The sequence below is a fragment of the Pleurodeles waltl genome, chromosome 12 (genome assembly GCF_031143425.1).
Source record: "Pleurodeles waltl isolate 20211129_DDA chromosome 12, aPleWal1.hap1.20221129, whole genome shotgun sequence".
Taxonomy (NCBI): domain Eukaryota; kingdom Metazoa; phylum Chordata; class Amphibia; order Caudata; family Salamandridae; genus Pleurodeles; species Pleurodeles waltl.
Window position 1 is genome coordinate 39,178,364 of NC_090451.1, and position 19,268 is coordinate 39,197,631.

The 19,268-nt window shown below is 48.2% G+C and overlaps 1 protein-coding gene across 1 annotated transcript; it reads left to right on the forward strand.

The window, feature by feature from the left end:
• Positions 1-1,438: 1,438 nt before the first annotated feature.
• On the forward strand, positions 1,439-18,844 carry BORCS8 (BLOC-1 related complex subunit 8). The gene is made up of 4 exons (XM_069217241.1): positions 1,439-1,590; positions 3,878-3,990; positions 4,356-4,420; positions 18,021-18,844. Exons 1-4 carry the CDS (start codon positions 1,554-1,556, stop codon positions 18,130-18,132), a joined length of 327 nt encoding a protein of 108 aa, XP_069073342.1. The 5' UTR covers positions 1,439-1,553; the 3' UTR covers positions 18,133-18,844.
• Positions 18,845-19,268: the final 424 nt, after the last annotated feature.

The following is a 19,268-nucleotide window of genomic DNA, read 5'->3' on the forward strand; positions in this document are numbered from 1 at the left end:
ACCATTATCAGTCACTGACCCACAGCTGGGGTGGTAACTGATTCACAAAGGGGAGGTTGTCTTTCAGCTCCCCTTTGCCTCAAATGGGAGCAGGCAGTGGTGCTTGAGGTGCTGTGATCCCAAATGGGAAACGTTATTTTAAAAAAAAGCTGAGTGTATCACTTTAATGAATACACCCTGCTTAAAACAAGTTTGCTGTTAGAGCATGCATGTGCAGGGACAAAGATTTGCTGTTTCTGCAGGCCTCCGTCTTTGCATTTACAACCAATCACAGGGAGTAGCAATTTTCATTAGACATGTTGTTTTCCATCCCCCATCCCCCCCCCCCCCCCCCCATCAATGGTCAGTTTGCATAGCAACCTGTTAGTAAATGGGTGGCATCAAAAATTTCATCCCTATTCACACACCAATGGAGTGTAATTTAGACATCCCTGGTTAGTGAATGTGAATCACACATTAGGCTCTTATTAGCCATGTGTCAGCTGATCATGAGCGCTGTTCGATAAAAGCCAGAACGGATTGAAGATAAACCATATGACTATTACACAAGGCACAGCAATTCCCAGTCATAGGAATTTGTCAACAACATGGTGCATTCCAGGAGCTGTTGCCTTGATTCACTTCAGCTCTACCAGTTGAAGAACAGTTTAATTTGAAAGGAGAGTACCTGCACTTCTCAGCACTGCTGCAATACATTTAGATGGGAGAGTACCTGTACTTTTTGGGAGCAAATATGTACACTAGATAGAAAGTACCATCTCTTCTGTATGTCCATATCATGCACTGAAACACAAATTAAATACTTCATAAGCAAAGAGCCGATAGCGGGACCTGTAACATTAAGCATCAGTACATCCAATCATAGGGATTCTTTGGTTATCTGTGTAATACACATAAAATAAAGACTGCACGTGCCAAAGCATAAGGATTGTAAACTACAGCGCCGTCTTGGATTGCAGCAAAGTTCTAAAGGGCATCAATATAAGCGTTGGCAGGAAAGGACACTCGCTGTACACACAACTTAAAGAAGCCCATTTCAAGATGGCCGTCTGACCCGGGCGGAGGGTGCCGGGATAGAAGCTGACGTGTTCCGCCGGTACCACCGTTGACCTGGCGCCCATCTTTGTATGTGAAAGGGTCCGGTTAAGAACAGCGAGAAGTCTCAGATTTCGCCTGAAGCTAGTCACAACCTCAAACTCTTACATAAGCTGAAGCTGAGACTCCACTTTTTACTAAATAAGTGATCTAAATAAATAACAAATACTAGTGATTGAAAAAAGTTTGCTTGCTATTTTTTTGGGTTTCTATTACGCACAAGTACGTAGATTAACATTCATTTTCAAAGTAATAAAAAATTAAGGAGACTTGTGCTGAATTCTCCCAGTATTTGCACGGAAACTGCTCCGCTCCAAGATGGCGGCGGCGCTGACTTCCGCCACGCCGGAGTGACGCGTGACCCAGGCTGTTGTGCTGTAGCATCCTCCTGCTCCCATCAGTGGACACTGTATCCAGTGCACAGCGGCATCCTTTGATCTCAGCATCCCGGAGCAGCCATGGAGGAACAGGAGATGCAGCTGAAAGTGAAGAGAGGTAGGTGGCAAGGCCAGGGAGCAAGTGAGGACACAGGGGAGGTGAACAGTAATCACGGGCGGGTAGCAAACTGGTTAGCAAACATAAGGGGCAGTAAATCTGTGCGTCTGGAGTAAGGACATTAGGCCTAAAGGCGGCAAATCCAGAGAAAGGGGTTGTAAATCTGTCACACCTGCCTGTCCAGATGTTGGCTCGTGGGTCGGGGGGGAGGGGCATTAAGTGAATGCAGGATAAACCCTTTATGGGTGAAGTGCAGATTTATTTTATCAGTGCATGTTTATGTCATTATGCAGTATCACTGACAAGAGGGCGGTGACGATCTCCAAATGAGGTTTGTTGAGCAATATTATGTGCTCCCGTACTCCGGGAAGGAGACTGGAGAGAAGAGAGAGGTAAAGTAAGGGCAGCAGACCTTAAAATGCTGCAGTTAACACGGAGGATGGGCGGTACATGATAGACTCTGTCACCTAGGAGAATGGGTGGTACTTCCCAAGAACAAACAATAAGGCAAAAAGAGGCATTTGTAAATAACAAGGCGGCCCAGTGCCCAAAAAGATTGTTGAGGGCCTGTAGTTACAGGCCCACAAAATAACCCCATCACCTCTCAGGTGAGCTGAACTAAACACCTCAGAACAATCTCACTCCTGGCCTCATTGCCCCTCACAAAGTGTTATAGTATCACATGTGGAAATCACATTTTTATGTAAAATATTTAGCTTTTTTCCTACAATCAATTCGAGGGTCATTTAAACTGAACATCTTCATTTAGTCTCACACTGGAGTAAGATATATTTTGTTTTTCTGGTGTTTTTTTGGTGCATGATGCTATATCGGACTTGGAGCGTGAAATAAAATTAATTTGAGGTGAATTGGAGGTTGAGGTCTCTGTTCTCTCTTTTAATAGGTGATGTAACCAATCAAGATTTTATTTAGCATTGTAACATGTGAGCTGCACACAGATCACAGCTGCAAACACTCAGCCCCTGGACCTATCTGTTTGAGACTGGAGCATGTAACCTGCAAATGACAAAAGGCTTTACTTAGTCCTCAACAGAGGCACCACTTCCACCCGAGACTAATCCCTGCCCAGACCTCAGTCCTTCCAAGGACCCTGGTAGAAATGACCTTTGATTATGGGGCAGCCAATACATCATGAGCTACTAGTGAATGCCACCTGGTAGAAAGAGACCTGGCACTGTTCATTGTGCATGCACAGCAGTGTGGATGTGGGTTGAATATGGTGGGTCCAAAGTTACCCTGGTGACCCCCATAATTACCTTCCCTAGGGAGCACAGTCACCGCAAACTAATGGAAACCCATGGGCATTTCCCTTGCTCATATTCCTAACTCCCTCTTATTTCCTTAGCTTTCATTTACAAATGCTTTCGGCTGTAAATTCGAACATCTCCGTGTTTGTGTCAACCAAATAAATCATGTGTGTTTTTCTTTGTAGTACTCGTGACGGTCCTGTTACACATGAGCATGTCCTGGTATGTCCAAATGGTTGGACCCACCCCCATGTAGCTCAGCATATGTCCTTGTCACCATGATAGAGGAGAAGTTAGTGTTTCTTCGGCTAAATCCAAATGAGAGCAATGCCCAGATGGTGGGACCTGCACTCTCCCCTGAAGCAAAACAGAAGAACTTGACCCTCTTCGATGACATGGCTAGGCTTGTTGTTCCTAACCAAAAATGGAATAATGTGTCTCCTTCTTACGTGTTGTAAGATAGTTACAGGTAATTGACCTGGTCTCATCTAGCTAAGTGATTGGGCTGGTTTACAAAGGCTGGGTAGTTTGGCCGTCCACGTGCAGATACATGATATCGGTTCGTCGTCTTGCCCAGGTTCTAAATGGCATGTCCAGTTCCTGCCCCTTAATGCCACATAGTTAGAGCCAGTTTCTCTGTGACCACATAGTGAGGGCTGCTCATAGATTATATTTATAATATGCATATTACAGCTGGTGGTCTTTCCAATTGGGATGTGAAACAGGATAGTCCATAAGTAGCTACTGCCTCCAGTGATCTTTATGGTGACAAGCAATAAAGTGGACAAGGTGACATTTTAAGTGGGATGTGGTACCACTAATGTTGTCCCAGAACCACTGGCTTTGCAGTTTCTGTGGCTCATTTTTTTCTCTTGACTTCTGTGATTTAACTCTACATATTCTAATGTGGTGGACTTTCTTTCCCACGCCTATCATTCTTATAACTGTTACCGAGTGGTGTCTTTCTTGATAGAGTTTGCGAAACACACTTTTCTTCATACCTCTGTCTTTAAATTTAGTTACAGACAAGTTCACGGAGAGCATGTACGTGTTGGCAAATGAACCATCGGTTGCCTTGTATCGACTTCAGGAACATGTCCGCAGATCCCTTCCAGAGCTAGCTCAGCACAAGGTAAGTGCACTTTGGTGTCCGCGTGTTAAACCTTAGATATAGTTTGTCCGTTTCTGTCTCTAATTATAACCTGATTGACAAAAACTTAGTCAAGAATCTTCATTGACTAAAGCATGGACAGGGTTCTTGATTGATCAAAACATGCATAAAGTTCTTCATTGATGGAGATGCGATCATCCATTTTAATTGAGCAAAACATTTTAATTTCAAGGTGATTTTGAAACCATATAGTGTTTCTGATCACCGTAGCAATATACATGCAACCCTTTTTTAGAGTGTAGGTCTAAAGTGCTCCCTTTCTTTTACGTGCTCAAGTAGTGAAGACATTTCATAATCCCTCGTATTTCTGATCTCGTCCCTCGCAGGCTGATATGCAGAGCTGGGAGGACCAGACCCAGGGAGCTATCTACTCGGTGGAGTACGCCTGCAGGTACAAGTAACAATAGGGAAGGAATTTGCGATGTCCTTTATTTGTTTCTCACATACAAAGAAGGTCAAAGAGACTCATTGTGGGCTATTCCAAAACCTACAGTAGACGTATAGCCAGGTCATGGCTTTAAGTTGGTTGGTTTTCTGACCAATATCATTTGCTTGCTTCTTATACAATGTTTTTTTTTTCCTCTGCTCTGGTTTGTCCTTCCCCTGGGACATAGCTTCTTTATCACCTTTTTGATTTGGATGACATGCATCGTTCTACTCTTCACGTTCAGGGAACTAATGTTTTTTATTTTTTATTTTTGCTTTCTGTCCTCCATAACAGTGCGTGTGTTTTCTTGTTCTGTCCCTGTTGTGCTGCTTCTCCTTGCAAATACTCAATCCCACTAACTCAGTGTTGCTCCTTCCTCCCACCCCAACTTGTCTATTGCTTACCTCAACTTAGCTAGGTAATTTTTTTGGGGGGATTTCCCTCCTCCCCTGCCTCATACTCCTTTGTTGCTCCCCACCTACACCTGGTTGCTTTCCCACTCTCTCCACCTGCTCCTTCCTCCATAAATCCCATCACAGACCCTTCCAACAAGCATTGGCAAAGCCAGTGGTTCTTGCCTATGCTAGAGCTATTGGCTTTGCCAATGTATTTTAGCCATGTTGTTCACCAGTGTGGCTGCTGTTCAGAATGGGTGCAAGTTAGTGGCCTAGAGGAGAGTGGCATGGAATGTCGTAGAGTGGAGTGGCAAAGAGTGTAGTAGAGTGGAGTGACAGAGAGTGTCATGGAGTGTCATAGAGTGGAATGTCGCAAACCAACGTCAAAGGAAAGAGCAAATAAAAAAAGACAAAGAATGAAGGGAAGAGAAAAAAAGTGAAAGAATGAATGCCTGATGAAGCAAAAAAGAGAGGAACGAAACAAGGAAAGAAATAACCACGTTTTTGCGAGTTTGAAAGAGAAGATAGCAAGAGGAAGAGGGAAATAAATAAAAAATTTGGGAGAGGAGTATGAATAAACAGTTGAAACAAAGAGCGAAATTGTTAATGTGTGGATTTTAAGAACTGGAAAGAGAAAAGTGTGGGAGAAACAAAATATTGAGAGTAAACAGAGTAAAGGGAAGAACGGCCTGAGAAAGGTGAAACAGACCCTCCCAAATAAAGATGGCAGGTAAGAATAGATTTAATTGGCTCGCCCACGTCCTCAAACAGAAGTTAGGTTGTGGAACAGCAGGGGGCGCTGCAGAACTGCAGGAGGTGCACCTGCAGAGTTGTATGTGAACCCCAATACAACAATCTTGGCGCGCTTAGATCAGGATTGGGGATATAGACAGAGCTGTTTCCCAGCCCAGTGCTGGAATAACAGAAAGGCAGTGGGTTAGGAATGGAACGATGTGTAATTCCTGGTATTGGAATAATGGGGCGCTGCAGGTTAGGGTTGAGGGGCATTGACAGAGTTGTATGTGAGCTGCAGTACTGGAATAGTAACGGGCACACAAGGTCAGAAGTGAGTTATGTTAATGGAGCTATGTGTGCAACCTAGCATTGGTGTGCCAGTGTTGCTGAGTGTTAGCCTGGAGGTGCCCTGGTGAAGCTGCGAGTGGGGCCCAGTATGGGAGGGGCATTGCCTCTGAACCACAGAAGCGAGGAGTCCTGAAGGGCGTGTGTGTGAACCTCATTCCCGAGAAGAAATGTGCACTGAATGTTAGAACTGATGGATTCTGACGGAGCTGTGGTGGTTTCCATCAACAGTGGTGTTGAATGTTAGACTTGAGGTGCACTGATGGAGTTGCGTGCAAGGTCCCAGTACTGGAACAGCAGTGTGTACTGACGGTAAGAACTGAGGTGCTCTGGCAGACAACGTGTGTGGGGTTCTGGCACGGGCACAGCTGAGGGCTTGCAGTATGTGAACTGAGGTCAACTGATGGAGCTAAGCCCGAGGTCCCAGTACTGGAACAGCAGAGTGTACTGACTGTAGGAACTGAGGTGTTCTGGCAGACAGTGCGTGTGGGGATATTGCACGAGCACAGCTGAGGGCTTGGAGTGTGTGAACTGAGGTGCACTTATGGAGCTGTGAGTGGAATCCCAGTATGGAACTGAAGTGGGCACTGTCTCTAAGGATCGTGGAGCCTTGGTAGAGCTAGGTGAGGGTCCCTGTGCTGGAGTGGAAGTGGGCGCTGTCTCTAAGAAGTGAGATGCCCTGTCAGAGCTGTGTGTGGTGTCCCGACACTGGAACAGCAGTGGGCACTGAGTGCTTGGAAGGAGGTGCTCTGGCTGAGCTGCATGTGGGTAGCAGAACTGAAAGAGCAAGGATGCCATACAAAGGTTTCCTAGGTGACATCAGGTTACATCTGGGGCCGGGGCCTCTGGATGGGGGAACGTTCCTGTATGCTTGTTGGAACAAAAGTTTGGGTAGCATGTTAATTTACAATGCCACTGAATTGCTTAATTAGGAAAGGTCAGGCACATGTGACTAAGAAAGCAGGAAATGTCAAGCAGTTACAGATTATTCCAAAGTTTATGAAAACAGTTTTGTGGGGTGCAGATAACTCTCCTAATTTTGTTGCAGAACCTGATTTAAGAAGCCCTGGGCGCCTAGGCTATAAGCAATTACAAGTGATCCTCCCTTGCTCTCAGCACCAGGGACTTCAGGCAGGCAGACCAAATGTGATCAAGATACCAGCCTGATTTATAGGCTTGTTCACAGCTAAGCTCAGAGCAAGAATGCTATGCAAATGAAAAGGGAAGCTTCCCTGGGCACGATCAGAAATTTAGTAAAAAAAAAAAAAAAAGTGCCCTGCAGACTAGATATACAGGACAAAGCATAATTATACAGTAGTTGGCCCTTGCTCCCACAAGGAAGAAGGAGGGACAAAGAGGCATGACTGACCACTAGCAAGCAAGAACTTTTAAATGACACTGAAACTAACCAATGAAATGACTGGAAGCCCACAGAAGAAGTATACTTAAAAGTATACATTAGGTCGTATGCTTACGCTTGACCTGGAAAGAGTTGGAGGGATTATGCAGGGTGGCACATAAAGGGTCAGTTGGCAGTCGGTGTACATTTGAGCTGCAGTGGGGAGGAGAGGCACGTAGAAGGCCAGCACACATTGGCTGCAGGTAGGATGGGGACACACAGGTGCTGCAGAGCAGAGGGTCCGGGAGCATAAAGAGCTGCGGTAGGGGAGGTGAGGGACACACAGGAGCTGCAATTGGGATGGAAGCCGATAGAGGGGAGATATAGCTGCACGCAGAGTGGCTTCACAGACGAGGTCAAGTGACCTATAGAGGGTCTGCTTTTGACTGAGGGGCTGTGGGAGTGGGGTCGGGGCAGCAGAGAAAGGCGCTGTACCGGGTTCGGGAGACAGCAGGTCTGCAGTGGCGGGCAGTATTGTTTATATACTGATTTCAAGGGGGTGGTGTAGGAGGCTGGTCTGGTTTGTAGTGGGTACCAAGGGGTACTTACACTTTGCACCAGGTCCAGGTATCCCTTATTAGTGTAGAGGGGTGTCTAGCAGCTTAGGCTGATAGAAAAGGTAGCTTAGCAGAGCAGCTTAGGCTGAACTAGGAGACGAGTGAAGCTCCTACAGTACCACTAGTGTCATATGCACAATATCATAAGAAAACACAATACACAGATATACTAAAAATAAAGGTACTTTATTTTTATGACAATATGCCAAAGTATCTCAGTGAGTACCCTCAGTATGAGGATAGCAAATATACACAAGATATATGTACACAATACCAAAATATGCAGTAATAGCAATAGAAAACAGTGCAAACAATGTATAGTCACAATAGAATGCAATGGGAGCACATAGGGATAGGGTCAACACAAACCATATACTCTAGAAGTGGAATGCGAACCACGAATGGACCCCAAACCTATGTGAGCTCGTAGAGGGTCGCTGGGACTGTAAGAAAAGAGTGAGGGTTAGAAAAATAGCCCACCCCAAGACCCTGAAAAGTGGGTGCAAAGTGCACCTAAGTTCCCCAGAGAGCACAGAAGTCGTGATAGGGGAATTCTGCAAGAAAGACCAACACCAGCAATGCAACAACGATGGATTTCCAGACGAGAGTACCTGTGGAACAAGGAGACCAAGTCCAAAAGTCACGATCAAGTCGGGAGTGGGCAGATGCCCAGGAAATGCCAGCTGTGGGTGCAAAGAAGCTGCCACCGGATGGTAGAAGCTGTGGATTCTGCAAGAACGAAGAGGGCTAGAAACGTCCCCTTTGGAGGATGGATGTTCCACGTCGTGAAGAAGCTTGCAGAGGTGTTTTCGTGCAGAAAGACCGCAAACAAGCCTTGCTAGCTGCAAGGGTCGCGGTTAGGGTTTTTGGATGCTGCTGTGGCCCAGGAGGGACCAGGATGTCACCAATTGCGCGAGGAGACAGAGGAGGCATCCAGCAAGACAAAGAGCCCACTCAGAAGCAAGCAGCACCCGCAGAAGTGCCGGAACAGGCACTACGAAGTGGAGTGAACCGGAGCTCACCCAAAGTCACAAAGGAAGGTCCCACGACGCCGGAGGACAACTCAGGAGGTCGTGCACTGCAGGTTAGAGTGCCGGGGACCCAGGCTTGGCTGTGCACAAAGGAAATCTTGGAAGAGTGCACAGGAGCCGGAGCAGCTGCAAAACACACGGTTCCCAGCAATGCAGTCTAGCGTGGGGAGGCAAGGACTTACCTCCACCAAACTTGGACTGAAGAGTCACTGGACTGTGGGAGTCACTTGGACAGAGTTGCTGAGTTCAAGGGACCTCGCTCGTCGTGCTGAGAGGAGACCCAGAGGATCGGTGAAGCAGTTCTTTGGTGCCTGCGGTTGCAGGGGGAAGATTCCGTCGACCCACGGGAGATTTCTTCGGAGCTTCTAGTGCAGAGAGGAGGCAGACTACCCCCACAGCATGCACCACCAGGAAAACAGTTGAGAAGGCGGCAGGATCAGCGATACAAGGTTGCAGTAATCGTCTTTGCTACTTTGTTGCGGTTTTGCAGGCATCCAGCGCGGTCAGCAGTCGATTCCTTGGCAGAAGGTGAAGAGAGAGATGCAGAGGAACTCTGATGAGCTCTTGCATTCGTTATCTAAAGAATTCCCCAAAGAAGAGACCCTAAATAGCCAGAATAGGAGGTTTGGCTACGTAGGAGAGAGGATAGGCTAGCAACACCTGGAGGAGCCTATCAGAAGGAGTCTCTGACGTCACCTGCTGGCCCTGGCCACTCAGAGCAGTCCAGTGTGCCAGCAGCACCTCTATTTCCAAGATGGCAGAGGTCTGGAGCACACTGGAGGAGCTCTGGGCACCTCCCAGGGAAGGTGCAGGTCAGGGGAGTGGTCACTCCCCTTTCCTTTGTCCAATTTCGCGCCAGAGCAGGGCTGGGGGATCCCTGAACCGGTGTAGACTGGCTTATGCAGAAATGGGCACCATCTGTGCCCATGGAAGCATTTCCAGAGGCTGGGGGAGGCTACTCCTCCCCTGCCTTAACACCTTTTTCCAAAGGGAGAGGGTGTAACACCCTCTCTCTGAGGAAGTCCTTTGTTCTGCCTTCCTGGGCCAAGCCTGGCTGGACCCCAGGAGGGCAGAAACCTGTCTGAGGGGTTGGCAGCAGCAGCAGCTGCAGTGAAACCCCTGAAAAGGCAGTTTGGCAGTACCCGGGTCTGTGCTAGAGACCCGGGGAATCATGGGATTGTCTCCCCAATACCAGGATGGCATTGGGGGGGGCAATTCCATGATCTTAGACATGTTACATGGCCATGTTCGGAGTTACCATTATGAAGCTACACATAGGTAGTGACCTATGTGTAGTGCACATGTGTAATGGTGTCCCCGCACTCACAAAGTCCGGGGAATTTGCCCTGAACAATGTGGGAGCACCTTGGCTAGTGCCAGGGTGCCCACACACTAAGTAACTTAGCACCCAACCTTTACCAGGTAAAGGTTAGACATATAGGTGACTTATAAGTTACTTAAGTGCAGTGGCAAATGGCTGTGAAATAACGTGGACGTTATTTCACTCAGGCTGCAATGGCAGGCCTGTGTAAGAATTGTCAGAGCTCCCTATGGGTGGCAAAAGAAATGCTGCAGCCCATAGGGATCTCCTGGAACCCCAATACCCTGGGTACCTCAGTACCATATACTAGGGAATTATAAGGGTGTTCCAGTATGCCAATGTAAATTGGTAAAATTGGTCACTAGCCTGTTAGTGACAATTTGGAAAGAAATGAGAGAGCATAACCACTGAGGTTCTGATTAGCAGAGCCTCAATGAGACAGTTAGTCATAACACAGGTAACACATTCAGGCACACCTATGAGCACTGGGGCCCTGGCTGGCAGGGTCCCAGTGACACATACAACTAAGACAACATATATACAGTGAAATTTGGGGGTAACATGCCAGGCAAGATGGTACTTTCCTACAGGTGGGAACACATACACTAGCACACCTGCTGTCATATGCCAAGACACCCACCATCACAGGTTCTATACACCTAACATTGTGCACCAGCAAACCCACGTCCTAAGTAAATACAAGCGACATCATGCACCAAGTCACCCACCATCATCGGTAAACCCAAGCACCACCTTGACAACTCCACACAACCAATATCGTCATACACTAACAAACTCCACCTCATGCATCAAAACTAGAGCCCAGGACATGACCTAGCCTTAGGCCAAAGGCTGTAAACAGCTCCAAATGGGTACATGCCAGCGGCATAAGTAAACCATTAAAAACACTGGAAAAAACAGTTAAATGTTAATTATGGTTCTGGGAACACAAGGAAGAATAGGAAGAATCAATCAATCATTTCTAGAGCGCACTACTCACCCATTGGGTCTCAAGGCGCTACGGGGGGTCCTCAGAGATCAGCTGAAGAGTCAGGTCTTGAGGTCCTTCTTGAACTGAGGCAGCAATGGCGACTGTCTGAGGTGCGGTGGTAAGGTGTTCCATCCTTTAGCTGCCAGGTGTGAGAATGATCTTCCTCCAGCTGAGGACTTCTTTATGCGGGATACATTGACGAGCGACTGCTGGGACGAGCCGAGAGCTCTGGAAGGAGAGTTCCAGGTAATGCGGTGGTTGAGATAGATGTATCCGCTATTGTCGAGGGCGCTCTAGGTGGGGACGAGGAGTTTGAAGTTGATTCTCTTCTCGAGGGTGAGTCAGTGGAGGTTCTTCAGGTGTCCTGTAATGTGTTCTCGGCGGGGGATGCCTAGGATTAGTCTGGCAGTGGCGTTCTGAATTTGTTGCAGCTTGTTTATGCTCTTCCTGGAAGTTCCAGCATAGTGGGCGTTGCCGTAGTCAAGTCTGCTTGTTATTAGGGCATATCACAATTTTCCGGCAGTCGGTTGGTATCCATCTGAAGATCTTTCAGAGGAGTCGGAGGATGTGGTAGCAGGTGGAGGCGATGGAGTTGACCTGCCTGGTCATTGTGAACGTTGAGTCGAGGATGGCGCTGAGGTTTCTAGCGTGGTCTGTAGGGGTGGGGGACCTGCCGATTGTAGAGGGCCACCAGGAGTTGTCCCAAGCTGACTGTGATGGTCCCAAGATGAGGATCTTGGTTTTGTCCCAGTTCAACTTTAGGCAACTCTCCCTCATCCAGGTGGCAACTGCTTACATCCCATCTCTGAAATTCTTCATGGCTGTTGAGGGGTTCTCGGTCAGGGAGAGGATAATCTGGGCGTCATCAGCGTAGGAGACAATGCTCATGCTATAGTTCCTGATGATGGGGGCAAGCGGGATCATGTAGACGTTGAACAGCATTGGGCTCAGTGATGATCTTTAGTGTACTCCACAGCTGATGTCAGTGAGTTCTGATAGGTGTGGCGAGAACCAGATTTTCTGTGTTCTGCCTGCCTGTTAGGAAGGAGTGTATCCATAGAAGGGCCTTGCCGTGTATACCTGCCGCATGGAGTCTGGCACATAGTGTACGGTGGGACACTGTATCGAAGGCGGCTGAAAGGTCCGGTAGGATGAGGGCTGCTGTTTGTCCATAGTTGAGGATGGAGTGGATGTCATCAATGGCTGCGAGCGGGGCGATTACGGTACTGTGGTTCGTTCGGAATCCTGACTGGGAGACATCCAGGATGTTGTTGTCCTCGATGTGTTGGTGTAGCCGAGTGTTGATTGCTTTCTCTGCGACTTTTGCTGGGAAGGGTAGCAGTGAGATGGGGCGGTAGTTCTTGAGGTCCATTAGGTCGGCTGTAGGTTTTTTCAGAAGTGGGCGAATCTCTGCATGCTTCCAGTCTTCGGAGTAGGTTGCTTACTCTCGGGAGCATGGTCTTGCAGAGCTCAGGCACGGTCGAGGCACTGGCAGTGTTGAAGAAGTAGTGTGAGCAGGGGGTCTGTCGGGGCTCCCGAGTGAATGCTGCCCATGAAGGAGTCGGTACCATTCGTCATGAGTGGGGTCCAGGTGCGCAGGAGTTGTGTGGGTTCTGCTAGTCCTGGCAGGGATGTTGTTGGTGGGCTCGGCGAGTCTTTGGGTTTGAAACTGTCGCAGATGTCTTGGATCTTCCGGTGCAATAAGGTTGCTTGTCTGTGGCAGAGATCCTGTGATGGAGGAATGTCTGTGGTCCCAGCTTGTGGTTTTGTGAATTCTTTGATGAGGTCGTAGAGTTCTTTGGTGTTGTGGGTGGTGGAGTTGATGCAGTCCTGCAAGGTGGATTTTCTGGAGGACCAGATGAGACTGGTGGTGTCTTGTAGCGACTTTGAAGATGGCCAGATCTTGCGGGGATTTGTTACTTCTCCACTTGGTCTCCAACCTCCTGCATGAACACTTTGATTCCTGGAGTGCAGTGGTGAACCAACTGGCTCTCTTTGAAGAGTATGTCCCTAAAGTCATCCGGAGAGGGGCTAAGGTGTCGGCCCAGTTGGTGATCCATTCGTGGAGGACGCGGGATGAGGTGTTGGTGTCTGTTGTGTCGGGGGTTGCTGATGGTTCTGGTGAGTTGCTCTTCTGAGATCTGGTTCCATTTTTTGTAGGTGGGGTGTGTTGAGTGAGTTTGCTATGTGGGCGTTGAGATGGAAAAATGGATGCAGTGGTGGTCGGTCCAGTGTAGCGGGGTCACGTCGTTGATGATGATGATGATGTTGTTGCTGGTGGAGAAAATGGGGTCGAGAGTGTGTCTGGCGGTGTGCGTTGGTGATCTGACTACTTGCTTGAGCCCGATTGTTTCCAGGTTCTCGAGTAGTGTTGAGGTCACTGAGATCGTTGAGGTCACCAGGAAGAATGTAGTTGCTGGAAGCGAGTGCGTGGGGGGTCGATGATGGTGTCGCTGAACACTGGCTGTGGTCCAGGTGGTCTGTAGATGAGAGTGCCCCGGTTGGTGGTCTTAGGGGTCGTGTGAACTTGGAAGAAAAAGTGCTCCATGATGGGAGTGAATTCCTGTGTGCTTAACGTCACTCGGAGGATCGTCTTGTGGGTGATGGCTATGCCGCCTCCCGGTCTGGATGGGCGGTGTAAGGAAATGCCTACTTGGCATGGTTACCCCCTGACTTTTTGCCTTTGCTGATGCCAAGTTATGATTTGAAAGTGTGCTGAGGCCTGCTAACCAGGACCATTGTTCTTTCCCTAACCTGTACCTTTGTCTCCACAATTGGCACACCCTGGCATCCAGGTAAGTCCCTTGTAACTAGTACCCCTGGTACCAAGGGCCCTGATGCCAGGGAAGATCTCTAAGGGCTGCAGCATGTCTTATGCCACCCTGGGGACCCCTCACTCAGCACAGACACCCTGCTTGCCAGCTTGTGTGTGCTGGTGGGGAGAAAATGGGGAGAAAATGACGACTAAGTCAACATGGCACTCCCCTCAGGGTGCCATGCTAACCTCACACTGCCTATGGCATAGATAAGTCACCCCTCTAGCAGGCCTTACAGCCCTAAGGCAGGGTGCACTATACCACAGGTGAGGGCATAAGTGCATGAGCACTATGCCCCCACAGTGTCTAAGCAAAACCTTAGACATTGTAAGTGCAGGGTAGCCATAAGATTATATGGTCTGGTAGTCTCTCAAACACGAACTCCACAACACCATAATGGCTACACTGAAAACTGGGAAGTTTAGTATCAAACTTCTCAGCACAATAAATGCACACTGATGCCAGTGTACATTTTATTGTGAAATACACACAGAGGCCATCTTAGAGATTCCCCCTGAAAACATACCCGACTTCCAGTGTGGGCTGGCTAGTTTTACCAGCCTGCCACACACCAGACATGTTGCTGGCCACATGGGGAGAGTGCCTTTGTCACTCTGTGGCCAGGAACAAAGCCTGTACTGGGTGGTGGGGCTTCTCACCTCCCCCTGCAGGAACTGTAACACCTGTTGGTGAGCCCCCTTTGTTACAGCGCCACAGGGCATCCCCGCTAGTGGAGATGCCTGCCCCACTTTTGGCGGCCAGGCCGGAGGAGATAATGAGAAAAACAAGGAGAAGTCACTGGCCAGTCAGGACAACCCCTAAGGTGTCCTGAGCTGAGGTGACTCTGACTTTTAGAAATCCTCCATTTGCAGATGGAGGATTCCCCCAATAGGATTAGGGATGTGACCCCCTCCCCACCGGGAGGAGGCACAAAGAGGGTGTAGCCACCCCCAGGGCTAGTAGCCATTGGCTACTAACCTCCCAGACCTAAACACACCCCTAAATTGAGTATTTAGGGGCGCCCAGAACCGAGGAAGATAGATTCCTGAAACCTGAAGACGAAGAAGGACTGCTGACCTGAAGCCCTGCAGAGAAGACGGAGACACCAACTGCTTTGGCCCCTGCCCTACTGCCCTGACTCCCCACTTCAAGAGAAAAACTGCAACAGCGACGCGTCCCCAGGGTCCAGCAACCTCTGAAGCCTCAGAGGACTACCCTGCATCTAAAAGAACCAAGAACTCCAGAGGACAGCAGCCCTGTTCCACAAAGACTGAATCTTTGCAACAAAGAAGCAACTTTTAAAGACCACACATTTCCCGCCGGAAGCGTGAGACTTTCCACTCTGCACCCAACGCCCCCGGCTCGACCTGCGGAGAACCAACACTACAGGGAGGACTCCCCGGTGACTGCGACCCTGTGAGTAGCCAAAGTTGACCTCCCTGAGCCCCCCCCCCCAGCTACGCCTGCAGAGGGAACCCCGAGGCTCCCCCTGACCACGACTGCCTGCTTCAAAGAACCCGACGCCTGGGAAACACACTGCACCCGCAGCCCCCAGGACCTGAAGGATCCGACCTCCAGTGCAGGAGCGACCCCCAGGTGGCCCTCTCCCTTGCCCAGGTGGTGGCTACCCCGAGGAGCCCCCCCTTGCCTGCCTGCATCGCTAATGAGACCCCTGGGTCTCCCATTGAAACCTATTACAAACCCAATGCCTGTTTGCACTCTGCACCCAGCCGCCCCTGTGCCGCTGAGGGTGTACTTTTTGTCCTAACTTGTGTCCCTCCCCCCCGGTGCCCTACAAAACCCCCCTGGTCTGCCCCCTTAAGTCGCGGGTACTTATCTGCTGGCAGACTGGAACCGGGGCACCCCTATTTCCATTGAAACCTATGTTTTGGGCACCCCTTTGGCCTCTGCACCTGACCGGCCCTGAGCTGCTGGTGTGGTAACTTTGGGGTTGCTCTGAACCCCCACCGGTGGGCTACTTTGGACCCAACTTTGAACCCTGTAAGTGCTTTATTTACCTGCAAAAATAACAAATACTTACCTCCCCCAGGAACGGTTGAATTTTGCAATGTGTCCAATTTTAAAATAGCTTATTGCCATTTTTGCCAAAACTGTAAATGTTATTGTGTTGATTCAAAGTTCCTAAGATACCTGAGTGAAATACCTTTCATTTAAAGTATTGTTTGTAAATCTTGAACCTGTGGTTCTTAAAATAAACTAAGAAAATATATTTTTCTATACAAAAACCCATTGGCCTGGAATTGTCTTTGAGTGTGAGTTCCTCATTTATTGCCTGTGTGTATGTACAACAAATGCTTAACACTACCCTCTGATAAGCCTACTGCTCGACCACACTACCACAAAATAGAGCATTAGAATTATCTCTTTTTACCACTATCTTACCTCTAAGGGGAACCCTTGGACTCTGTGCATACTATTTCTTACTTTGAAATAGTACATACAGAGCCAACTTCCTACATTGGTGGATCAGCGGTGGGGTACAAGACTTTGTATTTGCTGGACTACTCAGCCAATACCTGATCACACGACTAAATTCCAAAAATTGTCATTAGAAACTGATTTTCGTAGCAGCTTGTAGTCTCCGGGAATCGCAATGGCGATGACCGGATGTTGTTAGTCCATGTCTCAGTTAAAAATGTAATGTCTGGGCTGGTGTCTATCAGGTCCCAAATCTCTATGGCGTGTTTGTGTAGGGAGCAGACGTTAAGGAGGATGCACTTCGCTTGGAGATGGTTCTGGCGCTGTGAGGGCTGGCGTTTGGCGTGTGGAGAATGTGAGGTGCCAGCAGGAGAAAGGTCTATCGGTGTCCTTGGGGAAGGCAGGGTGACAATTGCTCCAACGTTCTGGGTTCAGAGCATGGAGGTTCCTGACATCGTATCGATGGGTCAGGCGAGATCCAGGGTCCGTGGTGCTGGGCATGGTCCAGGCGCAGATAGACGTGCCTTTGGTGCACCATCGGCACACCTGTTGCGCGGCCACACAGCGGCTACCCTTAAGAAGGGGAGCCGGGAGGGCGGCATTGGTCAGCTGGAAGGCAGGAATCGCTATGAGGGTGGAGGAGGCAGGACCACGGGGGCAACAGCGGCACGGAAAGCGCTGGAGCAAGAAAGGAGTGAAAGGAGAGTGAAAGACAAAAAAGAGGCAAAATACAGCAAAAAGAATGAGCGATAGAAGGCAGTCAGTTCTGACAGATGCTGATGGCCACTAGGCCACTGGGGATGAGGTGCAGGTGGGTGCCTGCGGGCGGAGGGGGGCCTCGAACACAGAGTCGGCAGGCTCTGAGAGGAGACGACTGCAGCAGCAGTGGTCACGCCGGGGGGAGGGACGGGCGCTGTCCAAAAGGTCAGTTCAGTCAGAATAAGCTGAGTGTGCAGTGAGTTGTGGTGTGCATTGCGTGCCTAAACTGTAAATTTAAAGGGCTTTTTAAGTTTGGGTATGCTTTACCATAACTAACCTTTAACTCTGTTTTTCAGTGAAAACATTTATATATATATTTTGAGGCAAAATCAGCAAATGCACCGAGCGTAACATGCTATTTATTACCATTGCTGAGCCAGAGGAAGGGTCATGACTAAAGAGAGGGGAAACTTCAATTGAGTTGTGATGCCCCTTTCCTGCCCCAGTAAAGTTGTAGAGTATGAGCCTGGCCCAGAAGATGCAGCTCTACTGTGACAAAAACATGAATTTGACCTTTGCCCTGTAGTGATACATGTCAGAAGCTGCTTTTAATAATACAGTTGTTCAAAATAACATGTTGAATTAGGTCACATTTGTTTTCATTGCTATGGTGCATTTGGTGAAATCCTTTGCAAAAGGAAGCCTTTCAGAGAGGAAGAAAAACTTTTTATATATTTCTTGATCAGTGGCAGGATGACGTAACTCTGGTCTCCGATGCAGCAGGTTTCTCTGTGATGTGTTAAGCGTCTGACTCTCTGCCTCCTCCTTCATTGCAGCGCCATCCGCAGCATGACCTACAGCGGTGCATACTTCCGGAGCATCGAGGGCCTTCTCAAGCAAGCCATAAGCCTCAAGGAACGTATGGGTTCAACACCAGGCCACAGATAGACCTCGTGGAACTTGCCTGTCGTCTGTAAGAGCGGAGGCCTTGATTACGACGGACTGCAAATAAATGCCTGTAACCTCACGAGTGTGTAATGCACAGTGAACAGCTTGCCTGTAATGCACAATTGGTTACTTTCTCTGAGAAGGGAACATGAAGGGCTGAAGAACAGACAAGTTGTTTATCATCTGCTTATGCCCAGTAAGAAAAACATTACACTTTGTATTTGAATATTTGCAGCGTTTATTCCTTGATAAGAGTCTGGTTCAAAAATCCCATTGCTGACATGCTGTTGCAGGCTTTTTATATTTTCCTTTCCAAGGAGAATTTCTGTTTGCTTATCAAAAAGCATAGCATTACAGAAAAAGAACAGCACACAGCTGGCTCACACAATGGAAGCAATTGTTTGCAAGTGTCGATAACATGTTTAAGTTCTGCATGAAAAATAGTAAGGGATTGGAGTACCTAAGTCCCTTCTGCTAAACTCCTTAAAAGTGCAATTTTTGCATAATGCTGACTTGTTCTTCAGCTCTTGGGTGACCGTGTTGACCACAAGGTTTTTACTGAAATAGTTAGGTTTTATCCTAGCTTAGTACACTGAAGTGTATAAAGCTGTATAACTCTAGTTGTCAACAGTTTACGTTGAATTGCTTACTCAGTCTCCTATTTATTTTATGCATTTAACCAATAAACCTGGGAGTTTTAATCTGTTTTAAAGCTGGTGAAGTGTGGTAGACCAATTGTGAACATGGAGCCAAGAAGACCAAAACAGCTTTGCTTACATAGCACAAGCTGGCTGAAAAACTTGATAACCACTTACTTACCATTTGTCCAGATCCCCAGTGGATTGGATCCAGCATGTTGGATGTTAGGCCACATGGGAGCCCGAGGTGAAGATATCTTTAGTGCAGCTGATGCAGTGTCCCCTCTCCAATCGCACTGTCCCTCTGTTCCCAGCACCTATCTCTCTCCGTTCCTGGTTACTGGATTCTAAGAAGTTTGGTTACTGTACCACACTACTGGATACAAAAAACCTAGTTCCTGCATCCTAAGAAACCAAATTACTGAGCACAAAGAAACATGTTTAGTACATTCAAAGAAACCTGATTAGTGTGTTCTAATAAACATGATTACCGAGTTC

Excerpts from the sequence above, each read along its gene's own strand:
- BORCS8 (XM_069217241.1), top strand. The coding sequence starts at position 1,554 with ATGGAGGAACAGGAGATGCAGCTGAAAGTGAAGAGAG. Across the intron at positions 1,591-3,877 it reads GCAGCTGAAAGTGAAGAGAG|TTACAGACAAGTTCACGGAG; the intron begins GTAGGTGGCAAG and ends CTTTAAATTTAG. Across the intron at positions 3,991-4,355 it reads CAGAGCTAGCTCAGCACAAG|GCTGATATGCAGAGCTGGGA; the intron begins GTAAGTGCACTT and ends CGTCCCTCGCAG.